This window comes from Papaver somniferum, chromosome 6 (assembly GCF_003573695.1).
Source record: "Papaver somniferum cultivar HN1 chromosome 6, ASM357369v1, whole genome shotgun sequence".
Classification (NCBI taxonomy): Eukaryota; Viridiplantae; Streptophyta; class Magnoliopsida; order Ranunculales; family Papaveraceae; genus Papaver; species Papaver somniferum.
Genome location: NC_039363.1, coordinates 140,524,514 through 140,551,912, shown reverse-complemented (window position 1 = coordinate 140,551,912; position 27,399 = coordinate 140,524,514). Strand labels below are relative to the sequence as shown.

At 38.1% G+C, this 27,399-nt stretch overlaps 4 protein-coding genes across 8 annotated transcripts; 1 reads left to right on the top strand and 3 right to left on the bottom strand.

The window, feature by feature from the left end:
* Positions 1 to 5,316: 5,316 nt before the first annotated feature.
* Positions 5,317 to 6,288, bottom strand: LOC113291582. The gene has a single exon (XM_026541102.1). It carries the CDS (start codon positions 6,286 to 6,288, stop codon positions 5,317 to 5,319), a length of 972 nt encoding a protein of 323 aa, XP_026396887.1.
* A 1,841-nt stretch (positions 6,289 to 8,129) lies between these two features.
* On the bottom strand, positions 8,130 to 13,875 carry LOC113289553 (probable E3 ubiquitin ligase SUD1). 2 transcript variants are annotated; one of them, XM_026538838.1, is made up of 9 exons: positions 13,432 to 13,875; positions 12,020 to 12,712; positions 11,041 to 11,754; positions 10,722 to 10,933; positions 10,263 to 10,619; positions 9,793 to 9,950; positions 9,542 to 9,705; positions 9,318 to 9,464; positions 8,130 to 9,190 (listed from the first exon to the last, which is right to left on the bottom strand). In XM_026538838.1, the coding sequence occupies exons 1-9, from the start codon at positions 13,666 to 13,668 to the stop codon at positions 8,684 to 8,686; spliced, it is 3,189 nt and encodes a 1,062-aa protein (XP_026394623.1). In that variant the 5' UTR covers positions 13,669 to 13,875; the 3' UTR covers positions 8,130 to 8,683. The 2 variants fall into 2 exon arrangements, with proteins under 2 accessions (XP_026394623.1, XP_026394622.1); XM_026538837.1 differs by having other exon boundaries at positions 9,793 to 9,953; positions 13,432 to 13,872.
* A 4,936-nt stretch (positions 13,876 to 18,811) lies between these two features.
* Positions 18,812 to 23,701, top strand: LOC113289551 (filament-like plant protein 7). Of its 3 annotated transcripts, none has more exons than XM_026538832.1 (6): positions 18,812 to 19,267; positions 19,544 to 19,638; positions 19,733 to 19,874; positions 20,185 to 22,621; positions 22,715 to 22,775; positions 22,855 to 23,701. In XM_026538832.1, the coding sequence occupies exons 2-6, from the start codon at positions 19,555 to 19,557 to the stop codon at positions 23,380 to 23,382; spliced, it is 3,252 nt and encodes a 1,083-aa protein (XP_026394617.1). In that variant the 5' UTR covers positions 18,812 to 19,267; positions 19,544 to 19,554; the 3' UTR covers positions 23,383 to 23,701. The 3 variants fall into 3 exon arrangements, with proteins under 3 accessions (XP_026394617.1, XP_026394618.1, XP_026394619.1); XM_026538833.1 differs by having other exon boundaries at positions 19,541 to 19,638; XM_026538834.1 differs by lacking the exon at positions 18,812 to 19,267 and adding an exon at positions 19,313 to 19,335.
* Positions 23,702 to 23,824: 123 nt separating this feature from the next.
* Positions 23,825 to 26,545, bottom strand: LOC113289552. Of its 2 annotated transcripts, XM_026538835.1 has the most exons (11): positions 26,321 to 26,545; positions 26,149 to 26,232; positions 25,573 to 25,647; positions 25,447 to 25,489; positions 25,316 to 25,373; positions 25,009 to 25,176; positions 24,869 to 24,931; positions 24,685 to 24,779; positions 24,518 to 24,599; positions 24,318 to 24,428; positions 23,825 to 24,195 (listed from the first exon to the last, which is right to left on the bottom strand). In XM_026538835.1, the coding sequence occupies exons 1-11, from the start codon at positions 26,481 to 26,483 to the stop codon at positions 24,055 to 24,057; spliced, it is 1,083 nt and encodes a 360-aa protein (XP_026394620.1). In that variant the 5' UTR covers positions 26,484 to 26,545; the 3' UTR covers positions 23,825 to 24,054. The 2 variants fall into 2 exon arrangements, with proteins under 2 accessions (XP_026394620.1, XP_026394621.1); XM_026538836.1 differs by lacking the exon at positions 25,573 to 25,647.
* Between the last annotated feature and the right edge of the window lie 854 nt (positions 26,546 to 27,399).

Genomic DNA, 27,399 nt, shown 5'->3' with positions numbered 1-27,399 from the left:
AGTCCCATGTATCATTATTTCTCAATGCTACATATTCATATTTCATGGAAACTTGCCAGTCATGAATACTCATAGCTTGCTTAAATGTTTTTGGCTCAGATAAAGTAGTTAACAAGTAAGTAAAAGCAACTGAAATAGGATATTTTGAGGAAAAATGAGGATCAAAATCTAGTGCAAGTTTAGGCTTTAAAATAACTCTTTGTGACCTAGTAACCATAGTAGTAGAAGAGGAAGAATCAAGACTAGAAGAAGTCTGAGAGGGCAAAGAAACATCAGTCACAGATGATGAACATGAAAAATAGAATTCTGTTTCATCAAAAACCACATTTCTTGAAATATAAGACTTTTTAGATACTGGGTTGTAACATTTATACCCTTTATGTAAAGGGTTATAACCCAAAAAGATGCATTTGACAGTTTTTGGATAAAGTTTATCAGCTCTTGCATAAGCTAAATGTGGATAGCAGATAGTTCCAAAAATTTTAAGAAAAGAATAGTCTGGACTGTTGCCAAATAAAACTTCAAAAGGAGATTTAAAATGTAAAAATTTTGTAGGAATTCTATTAATTAAATAAGAAACAAACAAAAAAGCATCATACCAGAACTCTTTAGGACAAAAAATATTAAACAACAAAGCATTACCCATTTCAGTAATGTGTCTATGCTTTGTTTCAGCTAGACCATTCTTTTCTGGAGTTTTAGGACAAGAAATACGAATTTGAATACCACTTTGATCAAGAATAGTTTTAAAAGAACCTTTTACAAGTTCAGCAGCACCATCTACTTGAAAAGAAATAATTTTGGATGAAAATTGATTCTCAGTATGTTGTTTAAAATGTGCAAAACATTGAGAAACATCAGATTTGAGTTCCATTGGATAGATCCAATTGAATCTACTGAAATCATCTATAAAGACAATATAATATCTATTACCTTTTAAAGATGGAACAGTTGGACCCCAGGCATCACAATGTATAAGGGCTAAAAGCTTATTTTCATGAGAATGAGATAAATCAAAAGGAAGCTTCTTAATCTTAGCAAGATGACAAGGATGACACAAAGATAAAGAAGGATATGTTGATAAAAGAATTTGTTTTGATGACTGTAATTTTTGAATAATAAGACTAGAAGGATGACCTAGGCTATCATGCCACACTTGAGAAGAAGCAGACAAAGAGGCAGACAAACTCAGTTGTTTAGATGGAAATAAAACAGAATGATTTAAAGGATACAAATTGTTAACCACATCACCATGAGCAAGCAAAGCATGAGTATCCAAATCTCTAATTTCATAACCATAAGGAAACAATTTAAAATAACAATGATTCTCTCTTGTAAACCTAGCAACAGACAACAGGTTATGTTTCATAACTGGCACTAACAACACATTGTTCAACCTGAAACTAGTTGTAGGTGTTGAAATAGTTGATGACCCAGTAGAAGAAATAACAAGGCACTTACCATTTCCAACTTGAACGGAGTCTTTGCCTTTATAAGAAGAAGAATTCTGAAGTAAGCCATCATTTCCAGTCATGTGTGTTGTAGCACCTGAGTCAGCTAGCCATTGTGGAGTTTCAGAAGTAGAAAGAGCAGCATGATTTGAAAAGTGTACATCTTCCATAGCTGTAAAACCATTTTGTGAGTGAAACTGTTGTTGCTGAGCCACATTTGCAGAACCATTTGCTGAAGACATTGGTAGTGGATAGTATCTGAAATGACACCTGCTAGCATAATGACCTCTTTTTCGACAAATCTGACACTCAGCCTGAGAATAATCTCTCCTTCCATTTGCAACCCTAGAAGAATTCCAATTTGAACTATGAGTATTCTTATTGGTATTATTATTATTGTTATAATTTCCACTTCCTGAAGACTTATTCTTTCCTCTCCCATAACCATTACCAGCATTGTTGTTATTACTACCATTCCTTGAATAAAACCCAGAGGGATGTTGAATATCAAAACTAGAATTTGTATCTTGATGCTGCTCTGTGAGCCACTGCTCATGACTTAGCAACCTAGGTTTAATCTCAGCAAAAGTAAATTGAACTTCTCTATTTTTTGCAGAAATCACAAAATTATCATATTCGTGTCCTAAGCCATGTAATACATACATTATCAAATCTGACTCACAGACCCTTTCTCCAATAGCAGCTAAAGAATCAGCAATGCGTTTAATATTTTGAAGATAATCCTGTATACTCAAATTACCCTTCTTACATCCATGTAACCGATTTCTTAACATACTTTTACGAGCCATGAATTGATTCTTGAAACTGACTTCTAAATAGAACCAAATTTCTCGAGCAGTAGATAAACTCAGTACATCAGCAGAAACAAAAGGTCTAAATGTAGCTTTCAAACAACTCATCACATAAGAATCTGTCTTTTTCCAATAAACCCACTTTGGATTTAAAGAAAGAACTCCGTTAACAGTAATTTGTTTATCTGGTTCTTTTTCATCTCCATTCACATAACCAAACAAAGAAGCAGAATAAAGAATTGACTCGAATTGATCTCGCCAGATAAGAAAAATTGAAGAATCCAATTTTTCTGAAACAAAATTACTAATGTTTGTAAAAGGAATTGCAAAATTACCATCATTAGTAGCCATATTCTTCCGACTTGTATAAACAATCAGAGGATTAGCAGCGGACATGAACAAATTGCAACCCAAAAAATTCTTGATGAATAACGAAGAACCCTAATTTCAATTTCAAAAGATTATTGATGAAAAAGATTATTGAATCGAACCACCCAAAAAATTATTAAGAAAGATTGTTGAGGGTTTCACACACTGCTTACAAAAGATTATTGAAAAAGATTGTGTAGCAGAAAAAAAAATCAGGTCCTCTGAATCAGACCCAAAGATACCATGAGAAATTTTGAAAACCTTATGTTATTATCTATTCTATTATATAAAGAGAACACCCTTAGTTGAAGTTGCAAATTTTTATACCCATTTTACCCCTGCTTTTAAATTCATCACACCCATTTTGTATAATTTGACGGGAGCATAAAAGTAATTAAATTAGTAAATTATTTTCATTGCTATGTTTTTCCGGTACATACATTTACAATAGGGGCATAAAAATAAGTTAAGTTATTGGATCGGACGAGTCGTGGAAACGAGTTCTCCTCCACTCTCTTTAGTTAATGGCTCTGTTGTTTAATCGGTTGATCTTCAAATATCATCTGCAAAACCAACAAAAATTAGTACTTATTGCTAATTTCACTGCATATATGTGATTGTTGGGGGTACTTATTCGACTATGAGAAGATGATGATGATGTTGTGATTCAAGGAATCACTGTCGTTGCTGTGGAAGGAAAACTAGAAGAAGTAGATGAAGATATTGATTTTGGGGTGGGATGGGATGATGCATGTGTTGTAGGTAGTGGCGTATCAATGGAGAAGAAATTGTTTTGAGTTTATACCTAGGATGAGTTGCTAAGATCAATGGGTAAATAATTTTATAAGACGATGGCTAAGATTAAATTGAGAATATGGGTCTGTTTTGAATGAGGTCGGCACGGCCAGGGGTAACAGCACGTGCAAAAGCACGTGCCAGCCATTCTTGTTACATAAAACCGCAACTATTACGGAGATAATCATATGCCTTAAATAGGCAATGATTAATACACACAATAAGGTCAAGTCAACTAATGTTGACTTGACTTACAGTATCTCCAATAGAAACTGGATTAATTTTCCAATTGACTATCAATTTGATTATTAATCCGGTTGTTATCAGTTGCAGCTGAAGGTGATCTGCGGGTTGGTCATGTTGTTACAGATACATATCTAGGGTGGTCCTGCAGTCTTCTTTCAAAGTAAAGAGAGTGGTCCTGCAGCCTACAGTTGTTCAGTTGCATAAATGAACAGGTAAGCCGTAAGGTTTCTTCTCCTCCTCTTTTGCTAAGTAAACAGATAAGAGTGAATAAAACTGAAGCCAATAATGATATGCGCACGAATGAATTGACTCGAACTTGAATAAATGGAAATTCGAGCACTCATTCAAGCTAGCTAGGCTGTCAATGATTCCAATGGTTCCCCAACTTACCATCAGACACTGGTGACATATATTTCTGCACAAATTAAAATCAGTATTAAAGTATACACTACCCGTGTGCCTTAAATAAGACACGCACTCATAAATGGACAACCCCAACTTGGTAGCTAGTTTGGCTTAGGGTCATAAGTATAACCATGTGAGGATGTGATGAAATGGGTCGTAAGTATAATTAGTCTCCTTTTGCTGCTGCAAAAGGTAGTTAAATGTGATTGACTTCCATAAATCTGTCATTACGATGAGCTAATAAGTTAAAAAATAAGTTAGCTGTTCTGTTTAGCGTCCGCAGATGAGGGAATTACTGTATGATGTGTTGGCCAACATGGATTATTTAACATTTTAAACTCTTAATTGTAGTTGTTTTACAAGTATAATGCTGAATTGCAAAGGCTATTTATATAGGCCTGGGAAAAATCATGTGCGCTTTCAACTGTAAGAGTTTGACTAATATAGGCCGGCGGATAGACATTAAGCTGTTTGCCAGCATCAACGATCTGATCCTTGACGTAGATGATGTTAGCTGTCAAGACAGTTTAGAGCCTAGTTCAGGGACAAAATTCTAGGGAACCACTATGTGATATGGTGGATTCTCATCGGCTTCCTTAGGGAAGGATGAGAGAGTTCGATCTTCTTTGGAGGGGATATTCCATGTTGTAACTTGTGAATCTGTGATTAGTGTAATAATTTAAAAGAAAAGGGACAAAATTCTAATATGTATCACAGTATATATCGACTCCTGCGGGTAGTCTATAGCTAGCACACAAATGCGCTAGCTAGATAGAGGTATATTCTCACTCGCTCAAGATGTGCATGAATATGCATCAACACTCTGTTTTCCTGTCAAACTTGGTTGCTTATCATACTCCCAGGCTCCCAGTGGTACAGGAACCATTCCTGCTGCTTCTTATACTTGAAGGGTTCCGAGAACCAATTGTTTTTAGTCATAATGTATAGATACATATTTGTTTTTTTTATGCAAAATATTTATACATGTTTTTCCAATGTTTTTTTGCTGGATCTTTGCATCATTTTCCTTGCGGAGTAGTCTACGACGAGAGCAAAAAACTTCAGAGACCAGCCAATGCAATCCGAGAGACAGAAGAGGCAGAGAGTGTGGGAAACGGACAGTAGATATTCACATTTATGTGCCAATTGTTATTTAACTGTTACATTAGATTTCTACATACTACCATTTACACTATATGTTACACATAGACAGACTATAGCTAGTAGTACTGCTTTAATCAGTTATTGCTGCTTAAGATGTTAAGAAGTGAAACTCGTGTTTTGATTAAGCCTTTGAAAACCAATTCCAGCACAACTTCAATTGCCTCAATACTCAATTCCACTTCTGTCGATCTTTTCTGCACATTTTGAACACTATGCTCTACCATGGCTTCCGTAGAATTCTTACAGCTGATAACGAAGGTGTTTAACGCAACATCCAATTTCTCGATTTCATACATGCCAGTAGTAGTAGTCTCTTCATCCCCTTTCTTGTTCATTTCTACACATTTGGTAGTGTGCATCAGTTTCGAAACCAAAGCCCAACCCCTCAATGCAGGCTTCTTCGAAGATGATCCCAACCCAGATAACAAGGTCGAAAATAGAGATTCAAACGTGGACATGGTGATGGATTGAACTTCTCTGAATACGCTAATGATGGCGACGGTGTCTGGATCGTTCTCTATTAGCATAGAGAAAGATCGTCTGTTCTCCATTCTTTTTAAATCCTTAAGACACCTGTTGATTGCCTTAATCACTTTCTTTTTGGAGTTTGTATATTTCTCAACATCAGTGTCAATCAGATGACCGTAATCTCTAGTTCTTCTTCTGCGCAGAGACAATTGAAGATCTTGTATACATTCTTTCACCTGCAATAAAACCTCCTGCGCGTTGCTACATGTATCGAGCAGAGCAAGAGTTCCATCCAACACATCGTTCACGCATTTATTGGCTAACACTCGATGAGTTGTCGTTGATTGAAGTAAATTTTGATCAATACAGTTGAACAAGTCTTTGAGCCCGCTCAATTTGTGACACATTGATGCTAATGGTGACAATGTAGACGTAGCTTCATCGGATAAAGACGAAGATGATTTTAGTTTGAATAGCTGTTCTTCTACTGGAAGTGTGAGAGGATTGTTTGATCTGGGTGGAAAACTTATTGAACGAGAATGGAAAGGAGTTTTCGGTTTTAAAGAAGAGATAACCATTGTTAACGAAAAAGGAAAATAAGATAGAAATACTTGGTTAGCAGAGTACTTTTGCTTATTTAGCAGTCTCCTCTCTACTTGTCTTCTTGGGTAGAAGATGAGTATTTATATGATGAGTAAACAAGTAATCAACCCGAAGCGAAGGAGACATGAAGAATCTCAGTTTGTTCGCTTCAACTTCGTTACGCAATTAGCATTAGTTTACTATTAAGGTAAGAGATGCGACCGTGTGGTTTTGATTCGATCTAACGCAACACTAGGCGATGTTTGTTCAATGTCTCCACCTTTAATCATTTAAAAAACTTCAAGAAAAGATTGCACGAATGGGTATTGATCTGCATGACATCATACGTAGCCTAATTTCGCATCGAGATTTGCAGCTCAATCAAAGATTTGATCCGAAATCACACCTGTATGGTTGTTGCCGTTCAAGCTTGTTGCATTAATCACAAATTCACAATGCTATAGTGTTTAATTAGCCGTTAACTAGGATCTAATCCTCGTCACAAGAGTCGAAAATGATTAGTTTATTGACGCGCCAAGCATGCAACAAATAGTTTATGTTACTTGATCACCACGTACAAGTCTAGCCCAAGTTTTGCGCGAGGGGACCACACACATACACGCGGGGGCACAGCCAGAGTCGTCGTTCTTGTCCCACAGTGTGCATAACCTGAACTGATGTCCTGCCTGCACAATAATTGATAGCCTGTGGCTGTGAATCAGACAGGAAAGATATCTTAATGATATGCCAGCTGCGCGATCAGATAAATCGATGTTGAATAATTGCCACACCAACAATGTTCTGCTCTAATTCAATTAGGTCGCAGGTCGAGTTCACTCCAACCCTCGAGATCACCGTGTGCACGAATTGTTTTGAACTGGCCAAGGGGACAAACCCATTCGTGTGCTTTAAATAAATTTTAAATCAATTGATTACTTGGGTATATACATTATCAAAATGGTCGATGCTTGATTAAGCTTGTCTACGAGAACAAGAAACGCGATCTCCAAGATTGCACGGTGGGTTTCGCAATAAGATATATGAAGATGTTGACAAGTCAATTTTTACTAGCCTTTCAAGATTCCAATTGTCCATCATTCTGTAAGACTGTAACAGATCAAGGCGTGTGCACTTCAGAGATATTGCCGAATACTACCAATTAAGAAATCCGGGTCGATTTGCTATGCCTATGGGAAAAACAAGTTCCGAAATAAATTAACTACTGGATATCGATGTCAAACTACATGTTCAATACCGAACCGAAACCCATTTTCCAGTAGCAAGTACCGGGTCTGTGTATGATTAGTTTATCATTCTAAAATATAAGTAAGAGCAAGTTTATGGAGGAATTCTAAGTAATCCGAAGTATAAAAAAAGTGTGGATATATTACTACTTACTACTCATCCACATTTCTCCAAATCGATGACACTTAAGGTTATATTAATGATGAAACAGGCGTAATCTTTTCGATCCATCACCTGGTATCCCTGCCAAATCCCGATTGAAATGTCAGGTTATAAATCCCGATTGAAATGTCAGGCCAGTTTTAAAGAATGGACCAACCAAAAAATGCCACATAGTGATGTATCTATGTGGAGTAAAAAATCCGGGGGCTATATTTGGTGGACCAGATAGACTCCACACTGTGGATAGAATGTCTTCTGACATACTTTAAGCCAACGATCAACTTGACAGAAGTTCAAGTTTTTCCCCTGTTTTTTAAGAATGAGAGCACCAAGGATACAAGTCCAAATCAATAAAATTAACTAATTAACAACAGTTTATAAATTTTTGCATTTTGCATCCTATGCCACCACTAAATCATCAAAGCACAGATTTTAAAGAACACTTTGTAGTTAAACTTAATATAAACTCAGTAAAGACTTCGTATACATCGGAATAAAAATTTATTTGACTCGAGAAAAACCAATGGAAACACAAGATACGGCACCCTGTAACAAAGCATCCCGATAAAAGGTCAAATGAAGACGTACCTTAGTTTTTACATACCCCTATTTGAAGCACCACCCTAATTAAGTGTAATTACAAGTGTCATTTAAACATATTAACTAAACACCAATCCTTTCTGTCCTTTCTCAGTCTCTGATATTTATGATAACTCTGATTAGTTACTGCACTAATACTGAGACATTTGCCTACTCTCATGGCGATTTACTGCATTTGAGAACTGTGGTGACCGAAGGCTTCATTTTCATCCTTCTGGCAGCTGCTTAACGCTCTATGTTAGCCTCTTGATAACAATAATATCTGTACATGTGCAGCAGTGCAGCCTTCTTCATCTCCAAGCAGGATTAAACGGAGGAACCAATAGAATTTAGCGCTAGCTACTGCATATCTCCTGCCTTTGATTCAAAGGATATCACTTTTCGCTAATTATTAACTTGCCTCAGCCTCAAACCAACATCCCAGTCTTGCTCATGGTGCTGAATCAAACCAGCATCCTGCAGATTAGAATCTTCTAATGACCCTGAGATTATCTCAGATTCATTTCTTTTTGACATGCTCTTCTCTTCCCCAAAGTTATGAAGCCGACGACCAACCAAATAGCGGTCATCACGTATGGAATTATGGAGGTTGGTGAACCATACATGGAACCTTTTGGCGCAGAAGTACAGAATACTAACACTAAGAGACCCTATCCACGCAAACCTATAGACGGCTGAATTTACCATTAGTGGGTACCCCAGTGCAGGGAAGATCCCTCTGGCAAACACATAAGGAACACATAGTGCAGTTAGCAGCTTCATGATGATTGGCGTCACTATCTCTTGCAACACCCAAAGCCCGCGCAACCTGGTAAAACCATCTTCTCTCACCCTCTCAAATTTTACCCGCCAGCTCTCGTCCACCAGTGGCGCCATCTGATCCAGTGTAACCTGTTGCAATGTATAACGCGTTACATAGAAACATTAAGTAGGGTCAATGCTCAGCTGCACTAAGTGTATTATATACGCAAAGTTCATTTTCAATAATTTGCAAAATAGAAATTGATAAAGAACCTACCAGTCGAGTCCAAATCTTAAGAAAGATGAGCCCCAATGCCCAGTCCTGATACAACAGAAAAACTGGGCTTTCATCCACAGGCACTCTCATTGGCACTATGACCAAAAGCTCAAATAGCAGACCAATTAACACAGGAATAACAAGGATCTGGAATAAAATAAAGAAGATTAGAAGCCAGTTGTAAACAGGCTACTAAATGATGATCACACACGAAAAACCCATACCCATATTGATAGTAATACAGAACTCTTGATGACAATTCCACACCACTTCCAAATTTGGCCAAACAAAATTTGGGCTCTTCCTGCTTTAACATGCTCTGCAAAATACCTTGCTCCAGCTAAAACAGTCCAGATAGCATAGCTTCCAATAACAAAGGCATACAGATCTGAGGAAAGCAGTAAGCAGCTGACTAAGTATTTATACCAAGAAAAGCATACAGATGAACAAAGACTATTGTACACAAGTGTCTTACCATTGCACTTAATTCCATGAGTTATTGGGAGAAGCGGAATAGAATTGAAGAGTGCCCGTCCTAATGAAACTGGTACAACAATGACGGACGAATTCAAGAGCAGCAGGGTCATCCATGCGAGCACCAACAGCAGCACAATACGAAGGATGAAACTATACCTGCTACACGTTGTGAACAAGTGAACCCAAATAAGATGCCAACCAATGAGATACCTCATGATAAACCAATAAATCAGAGGTCAAATGGCTATGCATTGCCAAAATGGAAAACATATAAGCAAGATAACTTTGATACAAATCAATATATCCATCTCCTGTAATGTTTTTTTGAGGTTCAAATTCGCGAAAATGGTAAAACCCAGGTGGGCCATGATATATCTCATTGATCGCCAAAAATAATCTGTGAGTGTAAGGTCTATAGGCAAGACAATATCAAAATCGTTTGATAAGAAGACAATTCAAAATACTTACTCGCTATCAGTCTCGTCACCGTCATACTCTTCCACATTAGTGCCAGTGGTTTGGATGTTTATGTTCGGATTTTCAGCAACTAGCGCTGCTGGAGCCTGACCTTGCTGCTGAATTCCACCATGTTGTACATCACGTAATCTATCGTGCCTTTCCACATTCACATTGTCCTGGCCACCCATGACCTCAGTTCTGGGAAGTAAGAAATCAGTTAAGCCAAGAGCCCAGCCAACTGCAGTGAACCACTGACGGAGAAGGGCTTTAATTGTTGCCCGCAGTTTGAAATGCTTGATTGCAAATGGAATACAGATCTGGAACAGAAGCATGTCTGCAGGAATCTCGGTAGATGGATCAGACAAACTGCAAATAAGAAAAGGTCAAGAGGATTAATTCATCAAATCATATGATTATTTAAAAAAAGTGGAAAGTGTAAATATACAAGCTTGTCACACATCGACTTACGAAACATCCAGTGGGAAAACTGAAGGTGCCAATCTCATAGCCAGTTTGACTGGTAAAAATACCAGCAACACAATTAAACTCCCATAAACAGCGACAGATAATAGAACACGACGAGCGTGCTTATGCACAGGGTCGTCAATAAGATCACGAAATGGGTTGTAGTTTGGATCAGCTGGATCCCGAAGAAAATAAAGAACTCCATTGCGCAAAACCTATGCAAGCAAATGAAAGTAAACGATCAGCAGAGAAAGTCACACGAGAGTAGCAATTAAAAAATCAGAACATGTCAATGTCATTAGACAGGATTGCGTGACCGTACCCCTCGTAGAAGGCTCACGAACACACTGATTTGTAGCATGTATATAATTCCTACAATCCAATGTATCAAGGAGCTCGCCAAAGGAGAGAAAGAAAAAAATTCCGCCCTATGAGTCATAGTCTTCCCAAGCATCTTAACAGTACAAACGTCCAACCACCACCCGCACATCAAAGGAAAAACCCCAAGCTCAACTACCAGAAGAAATGCAACCTTGACCATGGTCATTAAGTGCCTCATAGCTGTCACGAACTGTCTAATAAGGGAGGGAATTGCATCTGCTATTGAAGTGATGCCATAAAATCTCCCCACAACCAGAGCCTCACCCTTAACATAGCGTATCAAAGCAACGATTCCAAGATAGAAAAAGACCATAGAAACAATAAACATGTAACCTGTAGCAAGAGTAGTGGCATCAGATAGCCGTGAGCTAGCATCTACTCGTAGTTTCCCAGCACTATTTGAAACTAGATCTAATCCAGTAGTAGTTGCGTTCAAGGTTTCGGCAACCACTTCCACAGCTTGAGAAAGCAGGCCATCTTTATGTGTTTCAGATGAAAAATTTGTAACAACAGATAATGCAGCTGTGGAGAACATCGAAAACATGGGACTTGCAGCTGTGGAGAAAAACCAAGAAATATAGTAGAAAATGATTCGGCCTATTGAAAAGGGGAGAAAGATTACTACACCGAGGAATATCATATTGCTTGCTAGAACCTGCACACAAACAGAGCACATTTTTAGGATCAATTTAGAAATTGCAGAGCAGAATATAGAGTAAACACGCATGAGGATGGTATTAAAAAATTCCAAAGCACAATTGAGCAGTTCCAGGTATCCTGCAACTGATAACATTTCTTTTGCTAGTGATAATGACTCATAACATGATGAGACAATGTGAGTAACAAGTTAACAGAGAAGAGGAATCAATATAGTATGTTTATCTATAAAAAGGTAATATCAACAAAACAATGAGACTCACAGTGAAAGCATTTTCAACCAAATGAAAAACGGGCCCTTGCATGCCAACAAGCTCGTCAAAAGGTACATCTTCTGCACCATCAGCATCATCCAGACCATCAAACATCTGTTCAACGTGTGCCTCGAGACGTGCTGCTTGCATTTCCAACCTAGCAGCGACATTCTCTGCATTTCGTCTGATCAATTGACCAGCACCAGCAATACCCTGCGCTCCCCCAGCATCATCACCAATTCCATCAACAGCAGGAATCCTATTAGCTGGTGCAGGAGGTCTTCTCACAGCACGGGCACCATTTGCATCCCCTTCATCTTCTCTCACAGCATCTGGTCCTCCTAGTTCTCGTAAATGTCTAAAATAATCCCTCAAGGAAGTGGCCCCTAGAAAAATGAAAACAATGCTAGCAGATAGCAGGAACCCATGAAAACAATCTGTGAGTATTGCCGTAGCAGAAATATGACTGAGAAACAGTCCCTGGGATTCACCAAAACTCCTCACAAAGGCCAAACGCCATATCCAGAATGTGATGAAGGGTATTATGAGGAGCCAGACAGACAGTACAAAAGAAAGTCGCATGAAGAACTGCACAATATGACATCCTTTCGTCGCAATTCCAACCACAAACTCCGCAAAAGGAAGCCTTGTCGGTGCATTTTCAGCATAAACAGGGGAGAAAGAAAATGGATGTTTGCAAACCTGCAAAGCATGTTAACAGCTTGAATGCACGTTTTAACAAGTAGTAACAAAACAAGGCATATGATAAAAACTCTACAAAACTAGCCACACTGAAGATTGACAAACACGATTAAAGGCATGGTTTGAAATGTCATTTTCAAGCGAAACACAACTTTGAAACTTGAAATTTTTGGAGAAATGTTTATCGACATAATATTTCTAGCTTTTAGTAATGCAGGGGTATGCCTCGAGGTCACCTTGCCAAAGGAAAATGCCTCGCCCCACCTTAACAATTTTCTTGAACCTTGATCAAGGGCACTAGTCTAACCACTCAAACCTGTCAATCCGTATACTGATAATAACAAGCCTCTATCTTGTTGTTTATGATGCATAAAGTGCATGTGTCTTTGGTTAATTCAGATAATTGGGGCATCTTAAAGTGTAAACTAAGAAATTACCTGGCAGCATATAAAGATTATTTACATGCATTTTGGATTAAAACCAGTGTATTACTTGTTTGTCTCCACCCACTCAACTCATTAAACCAGCATGGTTTTCTAACTTTATAATTCATCAATTAAAATTAGGGCATGGTATTATCAATTAGGAAATTTAGCTCTAAATTCACCCTCCTATAAACCCTAATTCAACAATTGATTCCAATAAACAAAAACCCTTAGATACAATAAATAAGCTACCACATCAAAAAAAGAAACGTGTAATTTTCTGTTAATAATTACCTCACACTGACGAGCATTGCTGTGATTAAGCCACTGAAGAAGACAATCTTGATGAACAAATTTAATACTTCCACTACAAGCACATGGATATCTTAGTGGATTTTCAGAATCACCTGGATTTCTACAAATCCTACAGACATCTTCATCTTCATCATCTTCATAATTATTATTAGAAGATGTAACTCCGTTATTATTGTTCACCCTAAAATCTTCTTGTAATTTCGAATCTATCTCCATAAAATACCAACTGGATAAAAAACAACGATTCCTCTATCTCTCTCCCCTCTTCTCTCTCTGGATGATTCGAAGGTTTGAGAAAAGGAAGAAGAAGATCTGGAAAGGTAACCAAAGAGAAAGGGGAGAACTATCGGAGGAACACCGAACGAAAGTATTTTGAGGGACTAGAATGTCTTTTAACGATTTGACGGTATTTGTCGGTGATGACGTGATGTAATTCCGAACCCTGGCTCGCTCTGATTTTGCTCCTTTTGGATACGGACGGGAAGACTTACTCTAGATGTGAATTGCCGATCAGTGGCCCCATGACTCATAAATGTCAAAGTCATGGCACAAAATTCCCGAATCTTCCCAACAATGCCCTCAATTTGCGTTTCCAACACGCATTTAATGGTCCAACTCCAATCTAGTCGGCGGCTTGGCTGCTAAGTATTATGGGCTTTTTTTTCTTTTTATCAAGCGATAGCTGGGCCTGGGCCCGGGCCCCCCACCCGAAACCCAGCCAGTCGGGCCGGCCTTATTACCGGACCCGACCCGCTACCCCATCTACTAACTACCAAATTCTTCTGGTGATACCGGGAGTCGAACTCCCGCCCTCCCCATAGGGAAGGGATAGGTTACCACTGTACTACATTGTGGAATTTTATGGGCTAGATTGAGCTGCTAGATTAACAGAAAAGTGTTGCAGTTCAAAAAAAGAGTGTTGTATATTTGTTAACACTAGTTCTCTCTTAGTATTTGCTCGCACTTGAACCAGCAGCGAGATAGTAGCGCTGAATCACCTTTTCGCTGAATGGTTCAGTGCCGGGAGATTTATTTTTTGGTCTGAAGGCTGAGATTAGTTTTTCTTTTTTTTTTCACATTCCGCAGGACAGCTGAGATTAGTTGCGCTGAACCAAACTGTGTTGGGCGTTGACATGGACTGCTAATCTAACTGCTAGATTAGCACTGTCATAGGACTTAGGAGGTTGTCCTAGCTGACGTGGACTGCTAATCTAGATGCTAGATTAGCACACCATAGGACTTAGCCTAAGTAAGATCGATGGAATGTGGTATGTAAGAGCGTCCACAATGGACAAGTAAAACATGGTGCACATACAGATATGCTAAAAAAAATCAATCGCAATGGAACGGATTATGTTGAGGGGTAAACACGAGTTTGGTCCTACACGTCCTAGTCACAACAATGACAACACTTTTTCCTATAATAAAATGGGAGAGAACTTGTTTTTCATTGAACCATGTCCTTCCTTATATAAACTTTTCCCAAAAGCTTTCTTTTCATGACACATGTCATAAAAGCTTCCTTATTTATAACTATTGTCATTCCTTCTAATGTAACTTTCAACTTCTCTATAAATCCTTTCCTTGTCCTTCCCATTTTATGGACATGTGGTTTCTCTTCTTTCATAAGGGGTGGCTCTACTTTCTTACCAATTAACCTCGGAGACTAGTATTTAATCTAAAGGGGGAAAGTGGCGCGTCTGTGATGTTTAATGACAAAATCGGGAATGACATCCTGCGCGGACAGAGTAGTCGAACCGTGAAGCGCCTCATGGGCACGAAAAGAACTGGCAAGTAAGCGCTCACCTGTTGGGCGTGGCGGGGGATTTTTCTTGCCTTTAGTTACCTTGGATATGCCCTTGACCGGTGGAGTCGGTTTCTTTTTCGGATCAATGAATTTTGCTTGTCCCCTTCCCTGACTTTGCCGGTAGCCGATCCTTCCTCACCTACTCGTTACGAGAATGATCTTTGCAATCTAGTAGATAAGTTCACACTTCCCTATCCTCGTCATTCAAAGCCTTAAAAGAAACTGCCTCATCATAAAGACGAGTTCCATGAACGGGCAGTCCCGTATGCGCGACCACATCTTCTAGGACGATGGTGGCCTCCCCACGCAAAGAAAAGAATATGAAAGGAGGCGCCCAACGACAACAAAGTTTTATTACATCACGTTTACTCTTAACCACTTCTCGATAATGAGATGAGTTTATAGCTTCCTCAATGCCCGCCGATCGGGGAGTGGCCGCGTAGTCAGGATTGAAAAGAATGTAAAATACTAGTGTGGCCACATGGGAGGTGTCACTACAGTTGAGCGAATTTCAACCGTATGAAGACTGTAATCAATGCGGTGAACGGCCATGCGCGGAACCTTCTTAAATGATAATAGGTTCAGACTTAACCAAATTTTATAGGATCACTATCAAGTAAATTGGAGTTAACGCTTGTGTGATTTACTTCAAATTATATAAACAAATATAATTGCGGAATAGAAATGTCATTCCTAGAATTAAACTCTTTATCTGGAAGTGCATAAAGGATATTCTCCCATTTAAAGAAAGATTGAATAGGAATTTTAGGCAAGAGGATATTAAGTGCAACCGATGAAAAACTATTGATGAAATTGGTCTTCATATGATCATGTATTGCCCATTTGCAAGGACAATCTGGTTCAATCCTGTAGGCTATAGGTGCAGTGAAGGACAATTTACTAGTATGAAAGATTGAAAATTAAGCTGGTTTACAGTTGATGAAACTATGATCACCAAAATGACTGCTATTACTTGGCGTCTTTGGAAGTGCAGATGTGATTCAGTCTTCAGTATTAAACTCAATTCCATACATCAACTACTCACAAATCATATTATTCAGTTCCTCAATAGCTCTGCTAGTGTTTCCAGGGACACTGGTAAATTAATCTCTTCTCTTATACTGCCTAAATAGCCTCCCCGTTGGATGACTTTGTTAAGATCAATTGTGACACTTTTTTTGTTCTGTTATTAAAAATGGTGGATATGATTTGATAATAAGAAACTGTGCAGGTATACACATAGCTTCACGATGCAAAACTTTCAGCAATGTTCTTGGCTCTGAATATCTGGAGTGTGTAGCAATTTTGAAGGCCATGGAGTGGGCTATATCTCTTAGATGGAAGAAGATAGTGTTGGAGACAGATTGTCATCCTTTAGTCTTAACGATTCAAGCAAAGAATCAGCTATACCTTGGGAGTTTAGAGGCATTGTTGAAGATATTCAAAATTTATTAGGTTATTTTGATAGCCGGGGTTGTAGATACACAAATAAGTTAGCAAACAAGTGTATGGATGAATTAGCCAAATATCCTGCATTTTTTTAAGTCTTTACTTTTTTGGAGTCTTTTATTTTGTAGACACTAAGATTTTTTCAATATAAATCGATCTCTTTAGTATCAAAAGAATAAAAATAAAAATAATTAATTTTTTTAGTACATTTTCATTCTCAAAACTTTAAATTTAAGGTGCTCATTTTTTTGGCTTGGGATGGGACAAAGACAATGTATATATATGTGTTTCCGAATTTGTGTTATCCTCCTCTGTAGCCATTTAACCTTTGTGAAGTTCAGTTTAATCCTTTCAGAAGTTGAGTTTAATCAATGTAGATAATTTTGTCTAAGACTGCCGAGATTTTGCGTGCACCCTCAATCTCGGTACATGGTCAAGATGCAATTTTAGTCTCGGCGAGGCGGTGGTATCAGAAGCAAACCAGCGATACACATTGGCACCGGTAGGCACAAAAATGGCCAGATATCTCGCATCTTCTACAGTGAAACGACCAAAACTTTCCGTATATGAGGGCGAGGCACCCACCACTGACTATTGAAGAAGAAAAAGTTAAATAGAGGAAACATCATGAGTCAAACTAATGATCACTCATAGGGCTATTTGGAGCATCTAAATTCACTTTCGACTTTAAACAAATCAAATAATAGAGTTTCTTTTTGTAAAGATAAAAAGTGTTTGTATTCTTTATTGGGACAAATATATCTCCAAAGCAAGTTTTGATAGAAGAAAATACTTTCTCAACCCACAAAGAGCCTCAGATTAAGATACATGCTGCTGTTTCCATTATACTTTTGGGAACGATTCTTGATAAAAACAGATACAGAGAACCCGTTCTAATAGTCTCAATCTTCGACTCACCATTTTTAAGTTAAAAAACATTGGGGTAAAAAATTCGTGATGGGGATAGAAACAAGATTAAACGTCTCCGTCCACACCAACTCACCTGCCCCATTGCCATTCCTAAAAACAAGACAACCTAATCCATGCCCCAACAGCCACTAGGCTACATGACAAAGAGTAATTATTAAAAGCATATACTAATACTGATACAAGACTAAAATTTCATCTTAATTAAGACTTAATACATGAGGAAATGATGTAAAAAACTATAAATAATTTGTGTGACCCAATGTTAATTATTCGAAACATGTAAATTTAGTAATGTATTTTGTTTTTTCTTCTTCTTCCATTATTATAGCAATATTGTTTGGTCCACCTAAACCCCATATGTATACAAAAATAAATTTCATTTGATGATTGATCAATGGCCATCAAACATCCTGGGATTTTATTATTATAGTGCTTTCTCCTTGTAATGTTTTAACTTTTGACATTTATTTTTAGTATAGGCAGTTGAATTCCTGTACTGGATTTAGTTGGTAACTTGGTTCCACTGCTAGTGTAAGCTGGTGAGAGCTGACTTAGGTTCTTCTTCTTCGGTTTTATCAACATCGGGTACCCATTTTGCCAAGAAACAAACTTTAATCACATCCGCCAAAAAGAAATTCACTGGCAGATCCTGACCGACACTTTTTTCTGTAACACTCTCTCTCTCTCTAACTTTCACGTCCCCATCAGTTACAGTTGCCTCTGCTCAGTTGTTTGCTGTAAGCCAGTTCTGGACTGCCACTTGCTGTTAGATTTTGTAGCAGGGGATTCCCCATACAGACGGCCACTCGTCTTGGATTAACTTCAGCTTATCAGAGACTAACACGAGCGTTTCTGGTTCAAAAGCTGTACACCACTTTTGTAATGAAAATCTTGGGTTCTGAAATTCACCGCGGCATCATGGGTGCACTTACAGTGAACCAATGCTAATTTTAATGAACCTGTTTTTGCCTTTTTTTGGAGAGGCTTATAAACTCCACACCAAAATTAATTCCCGTGAAATTTGGTAAGCTGCGACAGATTTATTTTAGTTGTGCTTCTTCGTCGTATCACTTTCTTGGTTTCATTCACCTAAAAAGCCTAGTTAGCTATATATTCCATCTTCATGGTTTTAAGACTTTCATCTTCCTCAGTCCCTACACCTCTGCGAAGGGGACTGACTTCACTTCTACACGATAGGACGTTTCTCCTTTCTCTCTTTCTCTTTCCCTTTCTTTTTCTTTTTCTTTGGTTTCTGCTTTTATGGTAATCTCTCTCCATCAACAGTCTATCAATCCAACTCTTTTTCTTCTCCTCTTCTAATTCCTGTGCATAAAACCCCTTGATACTATAATCTACCCCTATATATGTATGAACAATGAAAATGCAATCCCAACTAAAAGTCTGAATCCCATTATCTATGTCTTCATTTTACCTCACATTTGTTAGGTGGAGGTGATGATGATAATCATGCCAAGTTTCTTTCATCTCTAGCTAATTTCTCATTCTTCTTACCTTTTTTTCTTCACTCTCCACTCACTCTGCTTCGCTTATCTTGTCGGTGGTGGTCATGTCTTACTGTTTTGATGCTTCATAATTTCAGTAATTAATAAAATTGCTTAGCATTTTTAGGTGAGAATTCCTTTCTCCTCAAACTCTAAATAGAATTTTTCTATCAAGTTTTGACTTGGATGTTCTATGTAATGAGTTATTTAATTTTCTGTTCTGTTTTTGTACTAATGAGTTGAGAACTAATTTCAAACTTCAAATGCATGTGATTTTTTGACAAGAATTCTCCAAGAAATTGCTATAATTCTAAAAGTTTCATGAAATCTGTACTTGGGTTATCTGTATCTAAGAACTTTACCTCAAAAAGTAATTTGTTTTCTTCATAATTTTTTTTAGCAGTTTGTGAAATCATGGACCACAAACCATGGCCTTGGAGGAAGAAATCTTCAGAGAAAACTATATCTGTAGGCGATAAAGTTCCATCAGCAGAAGAGGTAAATGAGAATTTGAGATTCATTAAATTTCCGATCATCATTTTTTTTAAATCTTGTTTGGGTTATCAATGTTGTTTGTTTGTTTTGAATGCAGAAACTTATGAATGAAAATATAATTGAATTGGAGAAATCTGTGGAAATTTTGAACCAGAAACTATCTTCTGCCCTCGCCGAATGCAATATTAAAAGCCAACTTGCAGTAAAGAATGGGGAAGTCGCCAAAGAAGCCATTGCAGGTCATTTTTATTTTGCTCTCATTTGGTTCTCTGCTTTTAAGTAGCTACCAACATGTTTATATGTGTGCAAATCTTGTAGTTGCTTTGCATGTATGTCATTGCTTCCTACTTTGATGCTGTAATCAGTCGTTGAAACAATATATCTATTGCTGCCCAATGAATCTTGTCAATTCAATCCAAAGGTCATGTCTTTGGTAGTACGAGTCATCTAAATTCGTAGTGGTGTAATTATTCTTTTGAGTACTACAGCAAGTCTTGATCTTTCATTCCAATATACTGATCTTGCCCATAAATCAATTGTATTATCCAGGGTGGGAAAAGGAAAAAGCAGAATCGTCATCTCTCAAGCAACAACTGGATGAAGCCTTACAGCAGACGGTATTGAAAGATGAAAGAATAGCTCATTTGGATGCGGCTTTAAAGGAATGTATGCAGCAGTTACGATTTGTCAGGGAGGAGAAGGAGCAAAGAATTAATGATATTATTGTGAAGACAGGGAAAGAAAGTGAAAAGATGAAGATGATTTTAGAAGAGAAGATAGCAGAAGCTAATAAGAGCCTTGAAAATTTAATTGCTGAGTATAACAATCTAAGTAAGGTTCTTCATGAGAAGGAGATTCTGATCGAAGAGCTTAACGAACGCAACTTCCAAGCAGAAGCAGATTTTAATGCATTAATGTCTCGATTTAACTCCGCTGAAAAAACAAATGCTTCTCTGAAATATGAGGTTTGCATTATTGAGAAGGAACTTGAGATTCGAAACGAAGAGAGGGACTTCAATCGTCAAACAGCCGATGCGACTCAGAAGCTACACCTTGAAAGCGTAAAGAAGATTGCCAAGTTAGAGTCGGAGTGTCAAAGATTGCGTATCCTGGTTCGAAAACGATTGCCAGGACCTGCTGCTTTGGCGACAATGAAAACTGAAGTTGAAATGCTAGGAATAGGAAGAGAAGCAACTGATACAAGGAGAAAGTCGGTTCCTCCAATGAGGGGTTCGATGGTAAAGGACTTCAGGAAGGAGATTTCTTCGGGTAGTCTGAACAAGCAGACTAATTATTTGATTGAAAGATTATGTGCTGTGGAAGAAGAAAACAAAACTCTCAAGGAAACCTTATTGAAGAAAGACAGTGAACTCGAATCTTCAATGCTCATATGTGCACGGACAGCTTCCAATTTATCTCAGGCTGAGGCTCAGCTTGCAGAATTATCGAAAAGTCAGAAAATTATGGAGCTTGCAAGGAATTCTCCAGTATCCCCCTTAGCATCAATAGTCGAGGACAGGAGCAATGGAGATGCTGAATCATGGGCTAGTCCTGCACTAATTTCTGAACTGAATCAATTCAAGAATGATAAGTCACGGGGGTCTCAATCGAGCAAAAGTTTTGGAGGTTCAGACATAAGTCTTATGGATGACTTCGCCGAGATGGAAAAAATGGCAATAGTTTCTGTGGACAAGTCTTTAGGAAGTTCCCACATCTCCGATGAAAGCAACACACCTAGAGTAAACCAAGAAAAGGAAGTGAGGAAAGGAACTAGTAGGGAGCTATTTCCAGTGACCGACAGTCCCTCTGGGTTTACAGATAAAATGCATAAGGGCATCCTGAAATATCCTGGGTGGATCCAAGATATTTTGAGAATTGTCTTCGAGCAGAAACGTGTCACACAGAGAAACGTTGACGACATTCTTGCAGATATCCTAGCTGCTTCCAGCTGCATGAGTATCCAGGGTGAACATGAAGCAACTGATGTAAATAAGAATTTGAGCCTTTCAAGCGCATCAGAACAACCAAATATTAGCGGCTACATTGCATGGAAACCTCAAAATGCATCAGAAGCAGTGGATTCTGATCAAGCGTCTGCTGCAGATATCTCCCTGAAGGAAGTGTGCGAAGAGAAGATTCAATCAAGTCTAAGCAAATCACTTCGTAAACTGATCGAGCTTATTGAAGGGATTATTAGTCAACCATCTTCACTTGATTACAATGACCAAAACAACTTACCAAGAAATGATGGGAGTTCATTCCCATATGACAACGCAGCAACATCTACAGGCTACATGGTTCGTGTTTTCCAATGGAAAAATTCTGAACTCAGTTCTGTTCTGCGTAAGTTCTCTCATACTTGTAATGATCTCTTGAACGGTAAAAGTGATCTTGAACAATTTGCTACAGAGCTAACTTTAGCTTTTGACTGGGCAATGAACCATTGCTTCTCCCTTCAAGACGTTTCAAGTATGAGAGACACAATGAAAAAGAATTTTGATTGGGATGAGTCACAAAGCGAAAATGATAACCAGTCCCCACCTATTTTCTCATCTGCTATTTTGAAGGAGCGAACTTTAATACATCAGATGGAGGAAATGCAATCCAAATTGAAAGAAGAAAACAGAATGCTAAAGGAAGAGATAGCAGAGAAGGAGTTAGCAAAGAAAGATTTGGAGGGAAGGATTCAGTCAGCAACTAATAAGATAGAAGAATTGATGATTCAACTGCAAGATTCGGAGAAAAGCATTTCAAGCTTGCAATCTATAGTAGCAACATTAAGAGAGTCAAAGGGGATGGTTGAAGACCAGCTTGTAAGCCACAAGTTGCTTGAGGAGGATCTCAATACCCAACTCTCGGTGGCCACTGTCGAGTTAAGTGAAGCTCGCCAAAATATTTCATCTCTTGAAGCAGAATTGGAAGATAGAAGCACCTGTTGTCAAAAGCTAGAATCATCATGCCTCGAGTTACAACTGCAGCTAGCAAGGTACTGAAATGATATCAAATTTTTCCTTTATGTATAGGTACTTCTTTATCTGTTATAAAATCATCTCATACTTTTCACATATGCAATTCACAGTCTGACGAAGAAGGAATTGTCCCAGTATGAGGCACAGCGAAACAATAGGCAACTCAAAACTGTAAGATTCCCTTCTCTACTAATATGATTATTTGATGATAGTAATGAGTATAACAAGTTGTGAGAGATCTCTGTCACAGGACTGGGAAATTACAGCAGCTTCAGAAAAGTTGGCAGAGTGTCAAGCAACCATCTTCAATCTAGGTAAACAATTGAAGGCATTGGCTCCCCCTAAGGACACTACTCTCTTGGAGAATGCTACTTCTACCACCACTGCCGCCACCACCAACAACAAGACAACCATGACGAACAAGAATTTGAACAATCAACGCCCATCTCTTCTAAATCACATTTTAGCTGACGATGACACCGGAGTTGAAGATGATCCTAATTCCCCCATGATGAAAGAGATCATATGCACCACAGACTCTCGAAAACCACCCTCAGGTAGCCTCAAAGATTCCCACATTGATCCCAACAGTTCATCGAAGTCCATTAGAGGTTACCTTGGTTCAAACGAAACAAATTACAAGAGGTCTACTGAAATGTCTCTAGCTATTATTCCTAGTAAAAAACGCGGAAACAGCGGCAGTGGTGGTTTTCTGCGGAAACTTTTGTCGAGAAGGAAAACTGGTAGTCTGAAGATGTCCATCCCCACTGTTCTCTAATAACACAAACTACTGATTCAGTATACTGCAGAAAAGAGATTTCTGCACGTTGCTGGGCAATGCTATTACAATTAATTTTATAGATGTCAATTCCCACTGTTATCTGATCTCTAATAACACAAACTATTTAGGTAGTGTATCGCAAAAGGGAGAGACTTCTGTTTGTACTGGGTGATGCTGTTGAGCTGTTTAAATTTTATCGGTTCTATTCATATGGTGCTTTATTTGTATGTACTGGTGAGGTACACATATCTAATAGTGTATATGCTTGAGAACAGAAATGAAAAAGTTGACATAGTGTGAGTTCATACTTGTGCGATGGATTGCATTCATTTTAAAGTTTCAAAGATTGGTTACAGGATGTGTAATTAACCTTTTCATATGTATCCTCTAAAGGTATTACATTACTAAAGCCTAAAACAGCTCTTCTCATGTTACTGTATTATAGTTAAAAGGGTAAAAATATATTGAAAAATAAAATTTTAATATCAATGTCATGAAGATAAAGAAGACAAAATTCCGTCACATTTTTCTGGTGATTAACTTCTCGGATATAAAACAATCTAAAAGATTTTTGTGAAAGCTGATGATAAGATATTATGACTGTAAGCTATATATATTTCATCACTTCATCAGCAATTAAGTAATGCAAAACTCACTTCTCTTCACGCCTCAATCTCTGTGCAAAACAAATTTTGATATGTCATTAAGTCCAGCTTCCTCGTAGCATTCAGCAATTCGCTGCTCAAAGTCTGACCAGGTTCCATCTATGGAGGCTAAGTCCAATAAAAATGCAGCTTCATCCAAGGACACCTGCACAAAATCAAAATGAATTAGTGAGAAAAATACTGGAATCCAACGGTCTTCCTATCTCAATTCTCAATATCCACGCAATACATTTCAACTTTAAGGGATAAAATTCCACTGTGTCAGACCTGTGCTGGGGCCTTTCCCTTCTGGAGATCTTCTTGTTTTCCCTGTTCTGACACCTTCTCCTTTATGAACTCAATTTGTTCGTCTTCCCATTCTGCAATCTCAGCAACTTCCTGAACAGGAAGAACCCAAAACAATTAGACGCAGAGAACATGCACATAAAAATGGACCAACAGTAAAAAACTTCTGAAGGATCCAATACCTGGTATCTGCATCCCAACGTCCACCATGGTGATTTTAGTGCTCCTCTTGCAGCATCCTTTGCTTCTAATTTACGCCCAACCCTGCAAAGATTTATTGATAAGATTGGTGGTGATAAATGTTGTATCTGTCATCCACAAAGACTATGCAGAAGAGACTTATACGAACTTCAGCAAAACCTCTGCATTAAACACAAAAGGCCGTCCAAAACCAGGAAAATGCTCCTTGTTCGTATAAAACTCCCCGGTCACCATCGCTGAAACCTTCCAACAAAAAACTAAAGTGATTGAGGGAAGTACACCCCAAAAACGACAATATCCTTTCAAATCAAGAATTTCACTGAAGTCCTCACATGGTCGCCTTTCTCAAAATGTTGCATCACTTTACATTCTAAGATGTCCGGAAACATGCCAACCTGAGAAATACACAATTGGTCATGGGCATTCAGGTAGTAGCTTCCTGTGTTGCGCAATTTAGGTACCTCTTTTTTACCTTCTTCAAAAGGTAGACATCAAGATTTGGAAGCTTAGATTTAGAGAAGTCACCCCTCCTATAAAGCTTTCTACCAACCTCAGATGAAGCATCAAATAGCTCATTGCTACTGTCTGCAGGGTTGTTGGCATCTGCCTCAGCCAAAATTCTATGAATGTATTGATCGACCTGCATGTGAAGAACCAAAGAAAGACATCAATCTAGTTTGTAGACTCTGAATCCAAGAAATGCCTGAAGATTCTGTAAAATGCCACAGTAAAACAATACTGATTTGATGCAAAACAACATCTCTTTGGTTTATACTCACATTCTTGGCTAAAAGCCACACCCCGTACTGACGGACTTCCACAACTGGCATCTCCATCCTATGCCCAAAGCAGTAAGACGAGGATAAATGATGCAAACAAACTGAAACATACAAAAGTATTTGATTCTTACCCTGGTGGAGCTGTTGGCCATCTCAACAATGCAGTGATAGTGCCTGCGTAAGGGAAAACATATAAGTGTAACGATGATAAATTGATACTTCCCTTATAATATTGATGGTATGTGTATGATCTGAACCTGACTGGCTTTTTGATAGTGGAATAGCAAGAGGGATTAACCCTTTTCTTGCTCCAGGAGAGACAATGGTTTCACCTGATTAAAAAAAAAACTACCTCAAATTTTAATCAAGGGATCACTGACTAGTCAGAGACTCAATTGAGAGTGCTTCACTGAGGGCTATCCAAGCATCAGAAAAATTGATTAATTTGTTTATATACTCAAATCAACCTGCGGTAGGTATGGTAGACTACGCTAACTACACATTCAAATAGATGTGAACTCAAGTTGAAACAGCTAAGATTTACAACAACAAGTTGAAGTGTGCATTACATTTCTACCAATAACATAATCCCCACACTTCATGATCCCAAGAAGCTGTTCTTTACCTCAATTTCAAAACAATAGAAAAAACTCTCAACCGTTACTAATGTTAACCTAGACAGACCAAGTCAGATATTGAAATATCTCAGTTTGCAGTCATACAAGACAGCGTATATTTCAAAACAACGTGACAATGAATGGAGTGGTTCAGGATCATCACAAATTAGGTTAAGTTTCAATTTTACTATCAACAAGCAAGGAAACAAGTAGTACCTTTAGATTGAAGCATATTCAACAAAGAATTGAGATGTTCTGGTGGTCGCGTTGCAGCTACATCTTTAATGTATGATATGTGATCTGCATTTCATTCCATTTCCATTTAAACCAGTTTTATCCAGTACAAAACCTAATCAATTGAAATCAGATATATAAGAGAGATCAATACCAGAAGTTGCTGCTGAAGAGGAGCATCTGAAATTAGCAGCGGCATTGGTACTTTTACTGCGGCTGTGGCGGTGAAGAAACAACTTGGGGAATGCTGAAGTAGTAGTCGTGGTGGTTGAAGATGATGAAACTCTACTCGATAGAATTCCTCCAGGAACTTTCATTTCTTCTTGAATTCTTCAAAAGTTTGCCGAGAGTGAGAAAGAATTTCAGAATTGTATTTCTTTCAAACACTTTTAGTCACTAGAATTTTGTTTGTTATCCACTTATGAGGTTATTTACCATTTTGCCATCTATATCAAGTGGGCGTGACGCGATCAACTGGGCTTGGTGAACACTAGGACGGCCCGTGTGGGTCAAAATTTGCCTCATGTACCGTCCTACTCGCCGATGGCGGCGGTAAATAGAAACATCGCCCATCACCCTACCCGCCATTACAGTGGGTAGCTGCAGTCTCATGGTCATTCTCTCATTATAATGATATATAGTAGTTGCAGTCGTATTGTCTCTTCTCTCAGTCTAATTATACAGTAGTTGCAGTCATATGATCACTTCTCTCGGTTTAATCATACAGTAGTTGCAATTGTATGGTCACTTCTTTCAATTTCATTCGACAGTATTTGCAGTCGAATGATCACTTCTTTCAATATCTTTCTACAATATATGCGGTCGTATGGTCACTTTTCTCAATCTCATTCTAAAATATATGGATATGTTTTATAGTCAAAGCAATAAATGGATTATTCTGTATAAATAGACCACATATCGTTCAACCATGGACACATCATGAAATGACGACGGTACCAAGTAAACCACAATCTTTTCGATATCAACCTACAAATCATATACCTTGTGTGATTTTCTATGGACAAAGAATTCAAGACAATACAACAACAAGATAATCACTTAATGATAGTTACGGTACAAGACCGATTTAACTATATGATAAATATCAAGTGCTTGGATAACGTAAGTGTAATTTACTTTATTATAACTAAACAATTATAATGTGGAAGTAAAGTAAATGATATAGCAAGATTTTGTTAACGAGGAAACCGCAAATGCAGGAAAACCCCGGGA